The sequence below is a fragment of the Oncorhynchus gorbuscha genome, linkage group LG06 (assembly GCF_021184085.1).
Source record: "Oncorhynchus gorbuscha isolate QuinsamMale2020 ecotype Even-year linkage group LG06, OgorEven_v1.0, whole genome shotgun sequence".
NCBI lineage: Eukaryota > Metazoa > Chordata > Actinopteri > Salmoniformes > Salmonidae > Oncorhynchus > Oncorhynchus gorbuscha.
In genome coordinates this window covers 1304147-1324119 of record NC_060178.1, presented here as the reverse complement: position 1 = coordinate 1324119, position 19973 = coordinate 1304147, and the positions used below count along the sequence as shown (strand labels likewise).

The 19973-nt window shown below is 44.6% G+C and overlaps 1 protein-coding gene across 1 annotated transcript; it reads left to right on the top strand.

Annotated features, from left to right (window-relative positions):
- Positions 1-399: 399 nt before the first annotated feature.
- On the top strand, positions 400-15297 carry fbxl22 (F-box and leucine-rich repeat protein 22). Its single transcript, XM_046352117.1, has 2 exons — positions 400-941; positions 14008-15297. Exons 1-2 carry the CDS (start codon positions 565-567, stop codon positions 14363-14365), a joined length of 735 nt encoding a protein of 244 aa, XP_046208073.1. The 5' UTR covers positions 400-564; the 3' UTR covers positions 14366-15297.
- Positions 15298-19973: the final 4676 nt, after the last annotated feature.

Below are 19973 nucleotides of genomic sequence, written 5' to 3'. Positions count from 1 at the left end.
ATGTCCAGGACAAGGTAACATGTCCAGGACAAGGTAGCAGGTCCAGTGAACATAATATTTATATTTAAAGTGTGTGTACAGGCTGATGTATGTATTTGAGATTCTGGGCCTCTACGCTTAGATGTAAACATCTGTCCCTGTCCAGAGAGCCAGAACCTGGGGGGGGGGGAACAGGTTGACAGATGGGAGAGAGGGGTATGTGTGTGTGTGTGTCTGTCTCTCACAGAGGGAGTGTGTGTCTTAGCTCTAACACTTCGCTCTCTGACAGCTTCACCAAACAGTTGGCCTCCACCTCCCAAAATAACCTCCATTCCACAGCCTTATATGTCCAGCAGCAACTGTGTTACCCTCGAGCCCCCCCACCCTGCTCCAAACTCTCAGCCTGTGCTGAGAAGGCATCATATATCCAGGCATGACAATACAGTCAATTTGCTGTTGCCTCATTGTAGCCTGGAGGCAGCTGGTCAGTGGTAAGCTTTGGGGACCCGAGGATCAGACGAGGCCTCTCTCTGTCCATCGGAGCCTGGTCAGCCAGTCTTTCTGTGTCTGTCTCACCGTGCAACCATGGACGCCAGCACCACCAAGCTCTTCCAGCCCACAACGGACCTCACCATCACCCAGTTGAACCAGGAGTGTCTCCTCCACCTCCTCTCCTACCTGGATAAAGACAGTTGTAGGTCTTTCTCCCTGACCTGCCATCGGCTCAGAGAGGTCTACCTGGACCCCAGACTGTGGTCGCTGCTCTTGTTCCACTCCCCCTCTGAGCTGAGGAGAGAGAACTATGTGTTAGGATCGTCGCTACGCTATCTGGCTGTCAGCTGGCACAGCTCCAGGGTCAAGGTCTGTAACATAGAGGACTGGATGAAGAATCAGTTCCAGAAGGATCTCTGTAGTAAACATGAGAATCTGGTCAGCAGCTTCCTAGAACGTGTCTGTACCATGTAAGTAAATATCTGTTTATACATGTTAACCTGTGTTTCTGTTTATACAGGTTAACCTGTGTTTCTGTTTATACATGTTAACCTGTGTTTCTGTTTATACATGTTAACCTGTGTTTCTGTTTATACATGTTAACCTGTGTTTCTGTTTATACATGTTAACCTGTGTTTCTGTTAACCTGTGTTTCTGTTAACCTGTGTTTCTGTTAACCTGTGTTTCTGTTTATACATGTTAACCTGTGTTTCTGTTAACCTGTGTTTCTGTTTATACATGTTAACCTGTGTTTCTGTTAACCTGTGTTTCTGTTTATACATGTTAACCTGTGTTTCTGTTAACCTGTGTTTCTGTTTATACATGTTAACCTGTGTTTCTGTTAACCTGTGTTTCTGTTTATACATGTTAACCTGTGTTTTTGTTAACCTGTGTTTCTGTTTATACATGTTAACCTGTGTTTCTGTTAACCTGTGTTTCTGTTTATACATGTTAACCTGTGTTTCTGTTAACCTGTGTTTCTGTTTATACATGTTAACCTGTGTTTCTGTTAACCTGTGTTTCTGTTTATACATGTTAAACTGTGTTTCTGTTAACCTGTGTTTCTGTTTATACATGTTAACCTGTGTTTCTGTTTATACATGTTAACCTGTGTTTCTGTTTATACATGTTAACCTGTGTTTCTGTTTATACATGTTAACCTGTGTTTCTGTTTATACATGTTAACCTGTGTTTCTGTTAACCTGTGTTTCTGTTAACCTGTGTTTCTGTTTATACATGTTAACCTGTGTTTCTGTTTATACATGTTAACCTGTGTTTCTGTTTATACATGTTAACCTGTGTTTCTGTTTATACATGTTAACCTGTGTTTCTGTTTATACATGTTAACCTGTGTTTCTGTTAACCTGTGTTTCTGTTATACATGTTAACCTGTGTTTCTGTTTATACATGTTAACCTGTGTTTCTGTTTATACATGTTAACCTGTGTTTCTGTTTATATACAGGGCATTCGGAAAGTATTCAGACCCCTTGACTTGTTCCACATTTTGTTTCGTAACAGCCTTATTCTAAAATGGATTAAATAAATATCCTCATCGATCTACTCACACAACCTCATAATGACAAAGCTAAAACAGGTTATTAGAAATGTTTATGAATTTATTAAAAAATAAAAATAAAAAAACATACTGTATTCAGACCCTTTTCTAGGAGACTGGAAATTGAGCTCAGGTGCATCCTGTTTCCATGGATCATCCTTGATGTTTCTACAACTGGATTGGAGTCCAACAAAGTTGTAAATTCAATTGATTGGACATGATTTGGAAAGGCACACACCTGTCTATATAAGGTCCCACAGTTGACAGTACATGTCAGAGCAAAAACCAAGCCATGAGTTGGAAGGATTTGTCCGTAGAGCTCAGAGACAGGATTGTGTGGAGGCACAGATCTGGGAAGGGCACCAAAACACGTCTGCAGCATTGAAGGTCCTCAAGAACACAGTGGCCGCCATCATTCTTAAATGGAAGAGGTTTGGAACCACCAAGACTCTTCCTAGAGCTGGCTGCCCTCCCAAACTGAGTAATCGGAGAAGGGCCTTAGTCAGAGAGGTGACCAAGAACCCGATGGTCCCTCTGACAGAGCTCCAGAGTTCCTCTGTGGAGATGGTTGTCCTGAAGGTTCTCCCATCTCTGCAGCACTCCACCAATCAGGCCTTTATGGCAGAGTGGCCAGACAGAAGCCACTCCTCAGTAAAAGGCACATGAAAGCCTGCTTGGAATTTGCCAAAAGGCACCTAAATACTCTCACACCATGAGAAACAAGATTGTCTGGTCTGATGAAACCAAGATTGAACTCTGGCCTGAATTCCAACCGGCACGTCGGGAGGAAACCTGGCACCATCCGTACAGTGAAGCCTGGTGGTGGCAACAGCATGCTATGGGGATGTTTTTCTTCAGCGGCAGGGACTGAGAGACTAGTCAGGATCGAGGGAAAGATCAACAGAGATCTTTGACGAAAACCTCAGGATCTGATATTTATGCCTTTAACTTTCTCACTCATCATTATCCCCGATTCATTCAGGAATATCGGTAATCATGGTAGCATCCACATTATTGTGAAAGTGTTTAGAAACATTATTATTTACAGTAAGTAAATCTACATTATTTAGTGTTCATTTTTATTGGGCACAAAATGATCTGAAACACAACCAAAACAAACAGCAAATGCATCCAAGTTTCTAGAGTCACAAGCTTGATGTAATCACTACGTGCTATAGGAATATGGGACCAAATACTAAACGTTTGACTAGTTAGGGTAATTATTGGCAGCAGTACATTATTGTTAGGGTAATGATTGACAGCAGCACAGTTAGTCACCAGCACTCTAGATAACATGCAAACAGCCTAACCAGCTCTGCTATGGCCGGTAAACTGGTCAGGGTTAGCTGTTCTCTCATTTGTGCCTGGAAGTAGCTAGCCAGCAAGCTAGCCAACTTTAGCCCGTTAGCTTGGGTGCTGGAAGTAGCTAGCCAGCAAGCGAGCCAACTTTAGCCCGTTAGCTTGGGTGCTGGAAGTAGCTAGCCAGCAAGCGAGCCAACTTTAGCCCGTTAGCTTGGGTGCTGGAAGTAGCTAGCCAGCAAGCGAGCCAACTTTAGCCCGTTAGCTTGGGTGCTGGAAGTAGCTAGCCAGCAAGTTAGTTAGCTTGGGTGCTGGAAGTAGCTAGCCAGCAAGCTAGCCAACTTTATCCCGTTAGCTTGGGTGCTTGGTTGGGACAACGCCCATGCATTGGCAGTCAAGTTGCAGAAAGACGAGCAGGCGATTCCCAATTGTTTCGAAATTACAGCACTTTTGGTACGTAGTCCCCCCATTTTAGGGGACAAGATTAATTAGGACAAATTGACTAATACACTACCGGTCAAAAGATTTAGAACACCTACATATTCAAGGGTTTTTCTTTTATTTTTATTTTCTACATTGTAGAATAATAGTGAAGACATTAAAACTATGAAATAACACAGAATCATGTAGTAACCAAAAAGTGTTAAACAAATCAAAATATATTTTATATTTGAGATTCTTCAAATAGCCCCCAAATTAGCCTCCAAATCAAAGTTTATTTGTCACGTGCGCCAAATACCACAGGTGTAAACCTTACAGTGAAATGCTTAATTACAGGCTCTAACCAATATGTGACCTTACAGTGAAATGCTTCCTTACAGGCTCTAACCAATAGGTGACCTTACAGTGAAATGCTTAATTACACGCTCTAACCAATGGTGCCCAAAAAAGGTGTGTGTGTAACAGTAAAAAGACATTTGAAAAAAGAGTAGCAAGGCTCTATACAGACACCTGTTAGTCAGGCTTATTGAGGTAGTATGTACATGTAGATATTGTTAAAGTGACTGTGCATATATGATGAACAGAGAGTAGCAGAAGCATAAAAAGAGGGGTTGGCGGGTGGTGGGACACAATGCTTTGCACACTCTTGGCATTCTCTCAACCAGCTTCATGAGATAGTCACCTGGATTGCATTTCAATTAACAGGTGTGTCTTAAGCTAATTTGTGGAATTTCTTTCCTTCTTCGCCGAGTCTTGCTTGTTAGTGCAGAATAACTGATGAATTTACTATCTCTGAAGAGTGCTCTGAAATCGGAGTAGATCGCTAGCCAGAGTGAGCGAGAGATCATCGCTAGCGAGAGATGCTAACTGGATAAGTCGTTCAGCATAGTGACGGCCATTTATTGCTAGCTAACCAAATGGCACGTACATCTCTTGCTGTAGCCAATGAAAAACGATCAGAGGACAGCCACCCACTGACATGACGTCCTCCTAGCTGCTAGCAAGCTAACATTAGGCTCTGTGTTTTTAACTTGCTACACAAATAGATACGGTAGCATATTAGCCAAAGCTGGTTTTGTAGCATACTGGAAATGTGGTATTTTGGACTGATATTATCTGGAAAGTAGTTAAAACGCTGTCAGTTCCACTTTAAGGGTGAATGCATTAAGTCTCTAATATCTTATTTTGGGGGTTGTTGTTGTGCCGAGATCCAGATCTATCTACACTCGGACGTGGTCAGATATGACTGGGGCGTGGTCAGATATGACTGGGGCGTGGTCAGATATGACTGGGGCGTGGGTCAGATATGACTGGGGCGTGGGTCAGATATGACTGGGGCGTGGTCAGATATGACTGGGGCGTGGTCAGATATGACTGGGGCGTGGGTCAGATATGACTGGGGCGTGGGTCAGATATGACTGGGGCGTGGTCAGATATGACTGGGGCGTGGTCAGATATGACTGGGGCGTGGGTCAGATATGACTGGGGCGTGGTCAGATATGACTGGGGCGTGGGTCAGATATGACTGGGGCGTGGGTCAGATATGACTGGGGCGTGGGTCAGATATGACTGGGGCGTGGGTCAGATATGACTGGGGCGTTTTTTTTATAAGGATGACAGTGCCTCTTTTGTTTGAACTAAAAGAAGAAAATTAAGTTTAGCATGCTCTGTTGCAGATAAATGTATCTTGTAAAATTTTCAATTGAAACCTGTTCCTTTTTGAAGAATGTTAGAATTGTCTTCCACTTGACTATAGAAAGACCTCTTGTTGATAGTAAAGTCGAATTAAAATGAAAACAGTTGAAATTATGGAATTTTCTGACTTTCAGCACCATGAGCTGTCCATTTCCGATGCAAATAGCCCGGGTAGCCATTTTATTAGATGTTCAGGAGTCTTGTGGCTTGGGGGTAGAAGCTGTTAAGAAGCCTTTTGTACCTAGACTTGGTGCTTGGTACCGCTGGCCGTGTGGTAACAGAGAGAACAGTCTATTACTAGGGTGGCTGGAGTCTTTGACAAATTTTAGGGCCTTCCTCTGACACTGCCTGGTAGAGAGGTCCTGGATGGCAGGAAGCTTGGCCCCAGTGATGTACTGGACCGTACGCACTACCCTCTGTAGGGCCTTCCTCTGACACTGCCTGGTAGAGAGGTCCTGGATGGCAGGAAGCTTGGCCCCAGTGATGTATTGGGCCGTACACATTACTTCGTTAATATTAGATTTCGTGCACCAGCTGTTTCCAAATATACATAGACCGCCACCCCTTGTCTTACCGGAGGCAGCTTTTCTTTCCGATGCAGCGTAAACCCAGCCAGCTATCCATGTCATCGTTCAGCCACGACTCGGTGAAACATAAGATATTACAGTTTGTAATGTCCTGTTGATAGGATATTCGTGCTCCTCCATTTTGTTATCCAATGATTGTACGTTGGCTAATAAGACTGATGGTAGAGGCAGATTACCCACTTGCAGTCGGATCCTTACAAGGCACCCCGACCTACGACCCCGATATCTCTGTCTCTTCTTCATGCGAATCACAGGGATTTGTCGGTGTCTCAAGTAAATCCTTCGTTAAAAATCTTCGTCCAGCACAAGGCGAGTAAATCCCTGTCCTGATGTCCAGAAGCTCTTTTTGGTCATAAGAGACGGTGGAAGAAACATTATGTACATCCTACTGCTGCTGCCATCAGTTACTGTCTGTCTCTTTCACACACACACTCTGAGAGAAACACAGGGGCTCCCCCCAGGACACTACTGCTGCTGCCATCAGTTACTGTCTGTCTCTTTCACACACACACTCTGAGAGAAACACAGGGGCTCCCCCCAGGACACTACTGCTGCTGCCATCAGTTACTGTCTGTCTCTTTCACACACACACTCTGAGAGAAACACAGGGGCTCCCCCCAGGACACTACTGCTGCTGCCATCAGTTACTGTCTGTCTCTTTCACACACACTCTGAGAGAAACACAGGGGCTCCCCCCAGGACACTACTGCTGCTGCCATCAGTTACTGTCTGTCTCTTTCACACACACACTCTGAGAGAAACACAGGGGCTCCCCCCAGGACACTACTGCTGCTGCCATCAGTTACTGTCTCTCTTTCACACACACACTCTGAGAGAAACACAGGGGCTCCCCCCAGGACACTACTGCTGCTGCCATCAGTTACTGTCTGTCTCTTTCACAGAGAAACACAGGGGCTCCCCCAGGACACTACTGCTGCTGCCATCAGTTACTGTCTCTCTTTCAGTTACTGCTGCTGCCATCAGTTACTTCTGTCTCTTTCACACACACACTCTGAGAGAAACACAGGGGCTCCCCCCAGGACACTACTGCTGCTGCCATCAGTTACTGTCTCTCTTTCACACACACACTCTGAGAGAAACACAGGGGCTCCCCCCAGGACACTACTGCTGCTGCCATCAGTTACTGTCTGTCTCTTTCACACACACACTCTGAGAGAAACACAGGGGCTCCCCCCAGGACACTACTGCTGCTGCCATCAGTTACTGTCTGTCTCTTTCACACACACACTCTGAGAGAAACACAGGGGCTCCCCCCAGGACACTTGTCAGCCTGTCTCCAGACTAGACTAGCAGGAACAGGTTGTAGGTATGTTGGAGGAGCAACAGCTGCTCTCTAGCTTCCTGACATCCCAGGTGAGCTGCTACAGTTACTGAGAGTCTGTCTGTGGGCTCATTGTTTTAAGTGGTATTGTTTCTGTGTTGAGGTCACAGCTGTGAGATGACCGAGGGGAGTGTTGCCTGTAAGATAAATCCTCTTCAACCCCCTAGAGAAGAACGTCACGTAAAAACACAATATAACAGAAAAAACAGAAGTATTGGGACAGTGACAATTTGTTTAGGCTCTGTACTCCATCACTTTGGATTTGAAAAGACACAATGAATATGAGGTTAAAGTGCAGACTGTCATCCATATTGGGTGAACTGTTTAGAAACTAAAGCACCTTTTGTATATAGAATACAATGTAGAATAGAACACTAATACATTCATGTGGAAGTTACTGTGATTATGGATAATCCTGAATGAATCGTCAATAATGATGCATGAGAAAGTTAGACTCACAAATATTCTAACCCCTAAGACATGCTAACCTCTCACCATTACCAATAACAGGGGAGGTTAGCATTTTATATCATACCCAACAAGACATGCTAACATCTCACCATTACAATAACAGGGGAGGTTAGCATTTTATATCTTCACAACAAGACATGCTAACATCTCACCATTACAATAACAGGGGAGGTTAGCATTTTATATCATCACAACAAGCAACTTTATCATGATTCATTCAGGATTATCCATAACCATAGTAGCACCCAGATTAATGTGGAAGTGTTCAGAAACATTCTAGTCTTATTTACAATAAAAGTAAAAAAGTCATGACACAATATGTTATTTACCATTAACTTCTATTGGACACAACAGAATCTGTCCCAATAATGTTGGAGCGCACTATAACACCACAGAACACCCATTATTAACAGCCCACTGTAGAACACCCGTTATTAACAGCCCACTGTAGAACACCCGTTATTAACAGCCCACTGTAGAACACCCGTTATTAACAGCCCACTGTAGAACACCCGTTATTAACAGCCCACTGTAGAACACCTGTTAATTACATCCCACTGTAGAACACCCATTAATAACAGCCCACCCTAGAACACCTGTTAACAGCCCACCCTAGAACACCTGTTAACAGCCCACCCTAGAACACCTGTTAACAGCCCACCCTAGAACACCTGTTAATAACAGCCCACTGTAGAACACCTGTTAATAACAGCCCACCCTAGAACACCCGTTAATAACAGCCCACTGTCGAACACCCGTTAATAACAGCCCACCCTAGAACACCTGTTAACAGCCCACCCTAGAACACCTGTTAATAACAGCCCACTGTAGAACACCTGTTAATAACAGCCCACCCTAGAACACCCGTTAATAACAGCCCACTGTCGAACACCCGTTAATAACAGCCCACCCTAGAACACTCGTTATTAACAGCCCACTGTAGAACACCTGTTATTAACAGCCCACCCTAGAACACCCGTTAATAACAGCCCACCCTAGAACACCCGTTAATAACAGCCCACCCTAGAACACCCGTTATTAACAGCCCACCCTAGAACACCCGTTATTAACAGCCCACCCTAGAACACCCGTTATTAACAGCCCACCCTAGAACACTTGTAATTAACAGCCCACTGTAGAACACTTGTTAATAACAGCCCACTGTAAAACTCCCGTTAATAACAGCCCACTGTAGAACACCCGTTATTAACAGCCCACTGTAGAACACCCGTTAATAACAGCCCACCCTAGAACACCCGTTAATAACAGCCCACCCTAGAACACCCGTTATTAACAGCCCACTGTCGAACACCCGTTATTAACAGCCCACTGTCGAACACCCGTTATTAACAGCCCACCCTAGAACACTTGTTAATAACAGCCCACCCTAGAACACTTGTTAATAACAGCCCACTGTAGAACACCCGTTATTAACAGCCCACTGTCGAACACCCGTTATTAACAGCCCACCCTAGAACACTTGTTAATAACAGCCCACCCTAGAACACTTGTTAATAACAGCCCACCCTAGAACACTTGTTAATAACAGCCCACCCTAGAACACTTGTTAATAACAGCCCACCCTAGAACACTTGTTAATAACAGCCCACCCTATAACACCCGTTAATAACAGCCCACCCTATAACACCCGTTAATAACATCCCACCCTAGAACACCCGTTATTAACAGCCCACTGTAGAACACCCGTTATTAACAGCCCACCCTAGAACACCCGTTAATAACAGCCCACCCTAGAACACCCGTTAATAACAGCCCACCCTAGAACACCCGTTAATAACAGCCCACCCTAGAACACTTGTTAATAACAGCCCACCCTAGAACACTTGTTAATAACAGCCCACCCTAGAACACTTGTTAATAACAGCCCACCCTAGAACACTTGTTAATAACAGCCCACCCTAGAACACTTGTTAATAACAGCCCATCCTAGAACACCCGTTAATAACAGCCCACCCTATAACACCCGTTAATAACAGCCCACCCTATAACACCCGTTAATAACATCCCACCCTAGAACACCCGTTATTAACAGCCCACTGTAGAACACCCGTTATTAACAGCCCACCCTAGAACACCCGTTAATAACAGCCCACCCTAGAACACCCGTTAATAACAGCCCACCCTAGAACACCCGTTAATAACAGCCCACCCTAGAACACTTGTTATTAACAGCCCACTGTAGAACACCCGTTATTAACAGCCCACCCTAGAACACCCGTTAATAACAGCCCACCCTAGAACACCCGTTATTAACAGCCCACTGTAGAACACCCGTTATTAACAGCCCACCCTAGAACACCCGTTAATAACAGCCCACCCTAGAACACTTGTTATTAACAGCCCACTGTAGAACACCCGTTAACAGCCCACCCTAGAACACCCGTTAATAACAGCCCACTGTAGAACACTTGTTAATAACAGCCCACTGTAGAACACCCGTTAATAACAGCCCACCCTAGAACACCCGTTAATAACAGCCCACCCTAGAACACCCGTTATTAATAGCCCACTGTAGAACACCCGTTAATAACAGCCCACCCTAGAACACCCGTTAATAACAGCCCACTGTAGAACACTTGTTATTAACAGCCCACCCTAGAACACCCGTTAATAACAGCCCACCCTAGAACACCCGTTAATAACAGCCCACCCTAGAACACTTGTTATTAACAGCCCACTGTAGAACACCCGTTATTAACAGCCCACCCTAGAACACCCGTTAATAACAGCCCACTGTAGAACACTTGTTAATAACAGCCCACTGTAGAACACCCGTTATTAACAGCCCACCCTAGAACACCCGTTAATAACAGCCCACTGTAGAACACTTGTTAATAACAGCCCACCCTAGAACACCCGTTATTAATAGCCCACCCTAGAACACTTGTTAATAACAGCCCACCCTAGAACACTTGTTAATAACAGCCCACCCTAGAACACTTGTTAATAACAGCCCACCCTAGAACACTTGTTAATAACAGCCCACCCTATAACACCCGTTAATAACAGCCCACCCTAGAACACTTGTTAATAACAGCCCACCATAGGGACTGCTGACGGTTCTTCAGTTTTCCTGATGACCAGAACCCAATATGGACTGCAGAAGGTTCTTCAGTTATCCTAATGACCAGAACCCAATGTGGACTGCAGAAGGTTCTTCAGTTATCCTAATGACCAGAACCCAATGTGGACTGCAGAAGGTTCTTCAGTTATCCTAATGACCAGAACCCAATATGGACTGCAGAAGGTTCTTCAGTTATCCTGAAGACCATAGACTTAACCACATACATCTGCTTCTCAAATAGCACCATATTCCCTATATAGTGCACTACATTTGACAAGGGCCCATTGAGCTCTGGTAAATAGTACTGTAGGGAATATTTGGGATACAGTCCATAGTGTCACCACTAGGAGGCAGTGTTGAAATGCCTAAAGGTGAAACGGGAGGGTCACTGTTGACTTGTTTTGGACTTCAGTCTTATTGATAGGAGCAAAAATAGTTTAGGTTCTTAATTAAAAGTGCCAATTATTATAATTGTTTTGACTTCATACCGATTTTTATTTGAGGTGCTTTATACTTTTTGTGTGGTTGGGTTTTATACTGAGATTTGATGATTTGTTTTAATGTTTGTTTTATTAAACACTAACTGTGGATGACACAGTTGAGGTCCCTAACTGAATGTAAGCCTGTCACTCCTCAATGTTATATAAACTGATTGAGTCATTCACATGTAACGGGGGAGAGGGGGAGAGGGGAGGGGAGGAGGGGGAGAGGGAAATGAGGAGGGCGAGAAGGGGGAGAGGAGGAGGGGGAGAGGGAATGAGGAGGGCGAGAAGGGGGAGAGGGAGGGGAGGGGGGAGAGGGGAGGGAGGATGAGGGAATGAGGAGGTGGAGAGGGAAATAGTTTTTCCCCTCATCAATCTATACACAATACCCTATAATGACAAAGCAAAAACAGGTGTTGAGAATAAATTAACTGAAATATCACATTTCCATAAGTATTCAGACCCTTTACTCAGTACTTTGTTAAAGCGCTTTTGGCAGCGATGACAGCCTAGAGTTTTCTTTGGTATGACACTACAAGCTTGGCACACCTGTATTTGGGGAGTTTCTCCCATTCTCCTCTGCAGATCCTCTCAAGCTCTGTCAGGATGGATGGGGAGCATTGCTGCACAGCTATTTTCAGGTCTCCAGGAGATGTTCTATCGGGTTCAAGTCCAGGCTCTGGCTTGGCACTCACAGACATTCAGAGAGTTGTCCCGAAGCCACTCCTGCTTGTTTTGGCTGTGTGCTTAGGGTCGTTGTCCTGTCGGAAGGTGAACCTTCACCCCAGTCTGAGCGTTCTGAAGCAGGATTTCATCACTGTACCTTGCTCCGTTCAGCTTTCTCTTGATCCTGACTAGTCTCCCAGTCCCGGCCGCTGAAAAACATCTCCACAGCATGATGCTGCCACCACCATGCTTCACTGTAGGGATGGTGCCAGGTTTCCTCTAGATGTGACACTTGGCATTCAGGCCAATGAGTTTATTCTTGGTTTCATGAGATCAGAGAATATTTAGGTGCCTTTTGGCAAACTCCAAGCGGTCTGTCGTGTCCTTTTAGTGAGGAGTAGCTTCCGTCTGGCCACTCTACCTGATTTGGTGGAGTGCTGCAGAGATGTATGTCCTTCTGGAAGGTTCTCCCTTCTCCACAGAGGAACTCTGGAGCTCTGTCAGAGTGAATAACGTATTTCTGTTTTATATTTTTAGTACATTTTGTAAAAAAAAATTCACTTTGTCATTATTTTTTTATTTTTTTATATCACCTTTATTTAACCAGGTAGGCAAGTTGAGAACAAGTTCTCATTTACAAGGTATTGTGATGTTATTATGGGCGATTGTGATGTCATTATGGAGTATTGTGATGGTGTGATGTCATTATGGAGTATTGTGATGTCATTATGGGGGGTTTAGATTGATGAGGAAAAACATTGATTTAATCCCTTTTAGGATAAGGCTGTAACGTAACAAAATGTCAAAGTCAAGGGGTCTGAATACTTTCTGAAGGCACTCTGTATGTATAGGTTGTTCAGTGTAATATTAATACAATGCATTTATATAGTGCTTTTCAAGGACCCAGCATCGCTTAACAGCCTTAAGAGTCTATTGACACACCCTTGTGTGTAGTTTAGTATCAGCCTTAACCTGGTCTCTTGTCCTCCCTCCAGGTCTGGTTAGTTTAGTACCAGCCTTAACCTGGTCTCTTGTCCTCCCTCCAGGTCTGGTTAGTTTAGTACCAGCCTTAACCTGGTCTCTTCCTCCCTCCAGGTCTGGTTAGTTTAGTACCAGCCTTAACCTGGTCTCTTGTCCTCCCTCCAGGTCTGGTTAGTTTAGTACCAGCCTTAACCTGGTCTCTCCCTCCCTCCAGGTCTGGTTAGTTTAGTACCAGCCTTAAGACTGGTCTCTTGTCCTTCTTCCCTCCAGGTCTGGTTAGTTTAGTACCAGCCTTAAACTGGTCTCTTGTCCTTCCTCCCTCCAGGTCTGGTTAGTTTAGTACCAGCCTTAACCTGGTCTCTTGTCCTTCCTCCCTCCAGGTCTGGTTAGTTTAGTACCAGCCTTAACCTGGTCTCTTGTCCTTCCTCCCTCCAGGTCTGGTTAGTTTAGTACCAGCCTTAAACTGGTCTCTTGTCCTTCCTCCCTCCAGGTCTGGTTAGTTTAGTACCAGCCTTAACCTGGTCTCTTGTCCTTCCTCCCTCCAGGTCTGGTTAGTTTAGTACCAGCCTTAACCTGGTCTCTTCCTCCCTCCAGGTCTGGTTAGTTTAGTACCAGCCTTAAACTGGTCTCTTGTCCTTCCTCCCTCCAGGTCTGGTTAGTTTAGTACCAGCCTTAACCTGGTCTCTTCCTCCCTCCAGGTCTTTGACTGTTACTGTAGATCATGTTATCTATGCTTCATTTACCACACATTTTACCTACTGGCACTAACTTTTCTGATACCTTCTTTATTGAGGAAAACATTACTACGTACTGTGATAATGTGGTTGTTTCACCTAGCTATCTTAAGATGAATTCACTAACTAAGTCTCTCTTTAAGAACGTCTGCTAAATTACTACAATGTCAAATATACATGATTCTTCCTTTCTCCAGGTGTCCTAACCTGCTGTCCCTGACCCTGTCTGGCTGCGGGCATATCTCAGACCAGGAAGTGATCTGTGTTCTGCAGAGCTGCAGTCGCCTCCGCTCCCTCCATCTGGAGAACTGTGTCCGGGTCACAGACCTGACCCTGCAGGCCCTGGTGCTCCATGGGGCCGGCCTCCACCAGGTCACGGTGGACTTCTGCCGCAACGTTACCCAGGCAGGGCTGGAGATGATCCGAGAAATACGGCCGGACATTAGGCTGACCGCTGAGAGGAGCGCAGGGATGATTCCTGATAGTAAACCGGACAAGAGGACACAGCTACCACTCAGACGGAGACTTATGCAGAAGGGCCTAATGTTCTCCTGATGAGGCTGTGTCTCTATGGGCCCTGGTTAAAAGGAGTGCACTACATGGGTAATAGGGAGCTATTTAGGAATAGAGTGCCATTTGGGAGACAAACCTACTGCTGCAGAAGGTCCTGCAGTTGTCATGATGAGAGGTCATGGTTGTGTCTCAAATGGCACCTTATTCCTTATATAGTGCACTGCTTTAGACCAGAACCCAATAGGGACTGCTGAAGGTTCTTCCGTTATCCTGATGACCAGAACCCAATGTGGACTGCTGAAGGTTCTTCCGTTATCCTGATGACCAGAACCCAATATGGACTGCAGAAGGTTCTTCAGTTATCCTGATGACCAGAACCCCATATGGACTGCTGAAGGTTCTTCCGTTATCCTGATGACCAGAACCCAATATGGACTGCAGAAGGTTCTTCAGTTATCCTAATGACCAGAACCCAATATGGACTGCAGAAGGTTCTTCAGTTCTCCTGAGGACCATAGACTTAACCACAGACATCTGCTTCTCAAATAGCACCATATTCCCTATATAGTGCACTACATTTGACAAGGGCCCATTGAGCTCTGGTAAATAGTACTGTAGGGAATATTTGGGATACAGTCCATAGTGTCACCACTAGGAGGCAGTGTTGAAATGCCTAAAGGTGAAACGGGAGGGTCACTGTTGACTTGTTCTGGACTTCAGTCTTATTGATAGGAGTAAAAATAGTTTAGGTTCTTAATTAAAAGTGCCAATTATTATAATTATTTTGACTTCATACCGATTTTTATGTGAGGTGTTTTATACTTTTTGTGTGGTTGGGTTTTATACTGTGATTTGATGATTTGTTTCCATGTTTGTTTTATTAAACACTAACTGTGGATGACACAGTTGAGGTCCCTAACTGAATGTAAGCCTGTCACTCCTCAATGTTATATAAACTGATTGAGTCATTCACATGTAACGCCTCACGTTTCATTCCCAGAAAACAACAGTGCAGTGCAGGCTATGTTGGACCAATTCCCTTTTCAACACATTAAGTTGCTTACTTTACTGGACTCTGGGGATATGGACTGTAGTGCAGAGTTACCAACATGTTCTCCCTATGGAGAGATGTGAGGGGAGAGGTCAAGGAGGGGAGAGGGAGAGGAGGTGAGAGGACAAGGGGAGGAGGGGAGAGGGGAGGAGGGGGAGAGGGCAAGGGGAGGGGAGGAGAGGGAGAGGACAAGGGGAAGAGGGGAGAGGACAAGGGGAGGAGGGGGAGGGGAGAGGACAAGGGGAAGAGGGGAGAGGACAAGGGGAGGAGGGGGAGAGGGAGTGGGGGGCAAGGGAATGGGGGCGAGGGAATGGGGAGGAGAGGGAATGGGGAAGGAGAGGGAATGGGGAGGGGGGAGAGGGAGGAGGGGGAGAGGGCAAGGGGAGGGGGAGAGGGGAGGGGAGGAGAGGGAGAGGGAATGGGGAGGAGGGGGAGAGGGAATGGGGAGGAGGGGGAGAGGGCATGGGGAGGAGGGGGAGAGGAGGAGGGGAGAGGGCATGGGGAGGAGGGGAGAGGGCATAGATACAGAATGAATGGATATAACTACTGTAGATACAGAATGAATCGCTAGAACTACTGTAGATACAGAATGAATAGGTTGAACTACTGTAGATACAGAATGAATAGATAGAACTACTGTAGATACAGAATGAATAGTTAGAACTACTGTAGATACAGAATGAATAGGTTGAACTACTGTACTGTAGATACAGAATGAATAGTTAGAACTACTGTAGATACAGAATGAATAGTTAGAACTACTGTAGATACACATTGAATAGTTAGAACTACTGTAGATACAGAATGAATAGATAGAACTACTGTAGATACAGAATGAATAGATAGAACTACTGTAGATACAGAATGAATAGATAGAACTACTGTAGATACATCATGAATAGGTTGAACTACTGTAGATACAGAATGAATAGTTAGAACTACTGTAGATACAGAATGAATAGGTTGAACTACTGTAGATACAGAATGAATAGATAGAACTACATTACTGTAGATACAGAAAGAAATCTCTAGAACTACAAACAGACTAAGCATGTGGTCTAACAAGACCTATAAAAAGCATTAACACACATTGCTGACTTCTTTTTAACAAAGTTTATTTTTTTAAACAAATACATCCTTTTTGTTGAACAGCAAGGCCTCCAGCATTGAATCACAAGAACGAACATGCTGACGAGACCGGGCACACGCTTGCATCCACGTACACATTGCACACGCATGTTGATTTTGTCCAACCACACCAGACACAATCAGGACACGCAGGTTGAAATATCCAAACGAACTCTGAACGAATTATATTCATGTGGGACAGGTCGAAACACATGAAACATTCATGGACATTTAGCTCGTTCATTTGTCCTGGGATCCAGTTAAACACTGGGTTGTTATTTTACTTGAAATACACAAGGTCCATTTTTTTCCTTTTTCTTTGTAGATATTTGTTCATGTTCTCTACTCTGACAGTTAATCCACAGATAAAAGGGGAAGTTTGTGTCCAGTCATCTCTCCTCCTTCACTTTTCTTCTGTGGACTTTATATGGCGGTTGGCAACCAGCTTTAAGGTGCATTACCACCACCAACCGGACTGGAGTGTGGACCTCAGTTGCTTTCAATCACCCAAGTGGGTAGATGCTCCTAACAACCAATGAGGAGATGGGAGAGACGGGAATTGCGCCTGGCTATGCAGACGTTGACGTGCGCAAGCAGTTTGGATATAATTATTGATTAACATGCATTGTGCACATTTATTCTGCAATGTGAGTGGTGTGGTCAGCATGCACGACCCACTTGAGACACAAAATACCCATTTCATTAATATATTCAAATATATCAAAACTTGAACATTTCAGTCATACAAAGTAAGGCCAACTCTGTTTATTAGATGTACAGTACATGGGAATGAGGAGGTTGTTCACATATGAGAATGGGGAAGTTAGTCTCTTATGAGGACAACAGCAGAATGAGGACAACAGCAGAATGAGGACAACAGCAGAATGAGGACAACAGCAGAATGAGGAAGGTAGTCTCTTATGAGGTCAACAGCAGAATGAGGACAAGAGCAGAATGAGGACAAGAGCAGAATGAGGACAACAGCAGAATGAGGAGGTTGTTCATTTATGAGGACAACAGCAGAATGAGGACAACAGCAGAATGAGGACAACAGCAGAATGAGGACAACAGCAGAATGAGTACAACAGCAGAATGAGGACAACAGCAGAATGAGGACAAGAGCAGAATGAGGAGAAGAGCAGAATGAGGACAACAGCAGAATGAGGAGGTTGTTCATTTATGAGGACAACAGCAGAATGAGGACAACAGCAGAATGAGGACAACAGCAGAATGAGGAAGTTAGTCTCTTATGAGGTCAACAGTAGAATGAGGAAGTTAGTCTCTTATGAGGTCAACAGCAGAATGAGGACAAGAGCAGAATGAGGACAACAGCAGAATGAGGAAGTTAGTCTCTTATGAGGTCAACAGCAGAATGAGGACAACAGCAGAATGAGGACAACAGCAGAATGAGGACAACAGCAGAATGAGGAAGTTAGTCTCTTGAGGACACCAGCAGAATGAGGACACCAGCAGAATGAGGACAAGAGCAGAATGAGGACAACAGCAGAATGAGGAAGTTAGTCTCTTGAGGACACCAGCAGAATGAGGACAACAGCAGAATGAGGACAACAGCAGAATGAGGAAGTTAGTCTCATGAGGTCAACAGCAGAATGAGGACAAGAGCAGAATGAGGACAACAGCAGAATGAGGAGGTTGTTCATTTATGAGGACAACAGCAGAATGAGGAAGTTAGTCACTTATGAGGACAACAGCAGAATGAGGAAGTTAGTCACTTATGAGGTCAACAGCAGAATGAGGACAACAGCAGAATGAGGACAACAGCAGAATGAGGAAGTTAGTCTCTTGAGGACACCAGCAGAACGAGGACACCAGCAGAATGAGGACAAGAGCAGAATGAGGAAGTTGTTCATTGTTGAGGACAACAGCAGAATGAGGACAAGAGCAGAATGAGGAAGTTAGTCTCTTGAGGACACCAGCAGAATGAGGACAACAGCAGAATGAGGACAACAGCAGAATGAGGAAGTTAGTCTCATGAGGTCAACAGCAGAATGAGGACAAGAGCAGAATGAGGACAACATCAGAATGAGGAGGTTGTTCATTTATGAGGACAACAGCAGAATGAGGAAGTTAGTCACTTATGAGGACAACAGCAGAATGAGGAAGTTAGTCACTTATGAGGTCAACAGCAGAATGAGGACAACAGCAGAATGAGGACAACAGCAGAATGAGGAAGTTAGTCTCTTGAGGACACCAGCAGAACGAGGACACCAGCAGAATGAGGACAAGAGCAGAATGAGGAAGTTGTTCATTGTTGAGGACAACAGCAGAATGAGGACAAGAGCAGAATGAGTACAACAGCAGAATGAGGAAGTTGTTCACATATGAGGACAACAGCAGAATGAGGACAACAGCATAATGAGGAAGTTAGTCTCTTATGAGGTCAACAGCATAATGAGGAAGTTAGTCTCTTATGAGGTCAACAGCAGAATGAGGACAACAGCAGAATGAGGAGGTTGTTCATTTATGAGGACACCAGCAGAATGAGTACAACAGCAGAATGAGGACAACAGCAGAATGAGGACAAGAGCAGAATGAGGAAGTTAGTCTCTTGAGGACACCAGCAGAATGAGGACAACAGCAGAATGAGGACAACAGCAGAATGAGGAAGTTAGTCTCATGAGGTCAACAGCAGAATGAGGACAAGAGCAGAATGAGGACAACAGCAGAATGAGGAGGTTGTTCATTTATGAGGACAACAGCAGAATCAGGAAGTTAGTCACTTATGAGGACAACAGCAGAATGAGGAAGTTAGTCACTTATGAGGTCAACAGCAGAATGAGGACAACAGCAGAATGAGGAAGTTAGTCTCTTGAGGACACCAGCAGAACGAGGACACCAGCAGAATGAGGACAAGAGCAGAATGAGGAAGTTGTTCATTGTTGAGGACAACAGCAGAATGAGGACAAGAGCAGAATGAGTACAACAGCAGAATGAGGAAGTTGTTCACATATGAGGACAACAGCAGAATGAGGACAACAGCATAATGAGGAAGTTAGTCTCTTATGAGGTCAACAGCATAATGAGGAAGTTAGTCTCTTATGAGGTCAACAGCAGAATGAGGACAACAGCAGAATGAGGAGGTTGTTCATTTATGAGGACACCAGCAGAATGAGTACAACAGCAGAATGAGGACAACAGCAGAATGAGGACAAGAGCAGAATGAGGAAGTTAGTCTCTTATGAGGACAACAGCAGAATGAGGACAACAGCAGAATGAGGACAACAGCAGAATGAGGACAACATCAGAATGAGGAAGTTAGTCTCTTATGAGGACAACAGCAGAATGAGGACAAGAGCAGAATGAGGACAACAGCAGAATGAGGACAAGAGCAGAATGAGGAAGTTAGTCTCTTATGAGGACAACAGCAGAATGAGGAAGGTAGTCTCTTATGAGGACAACAACAGACTGAGGAAGTTAGTCTCTTATGAGGACAACAGCAGAATGAGGACA

Excerpts from the sequence above, each read along its gene's own strand:
- fbxl22 (XM_046352117.1), top strand. The coding sequence starts at position 565 with ATGGACGCCAGCACCACCAAGCTCTTCCAGCCCACAACGGACCTCACC. Across the intron at positions 942-14,007 it reads CTAGAACGTGTCTGTACCAT|GTGTCCTAACCTGCTGTCCC; the intron begins GTAAGTAAATAT and ends TCCTTTCTCCAG.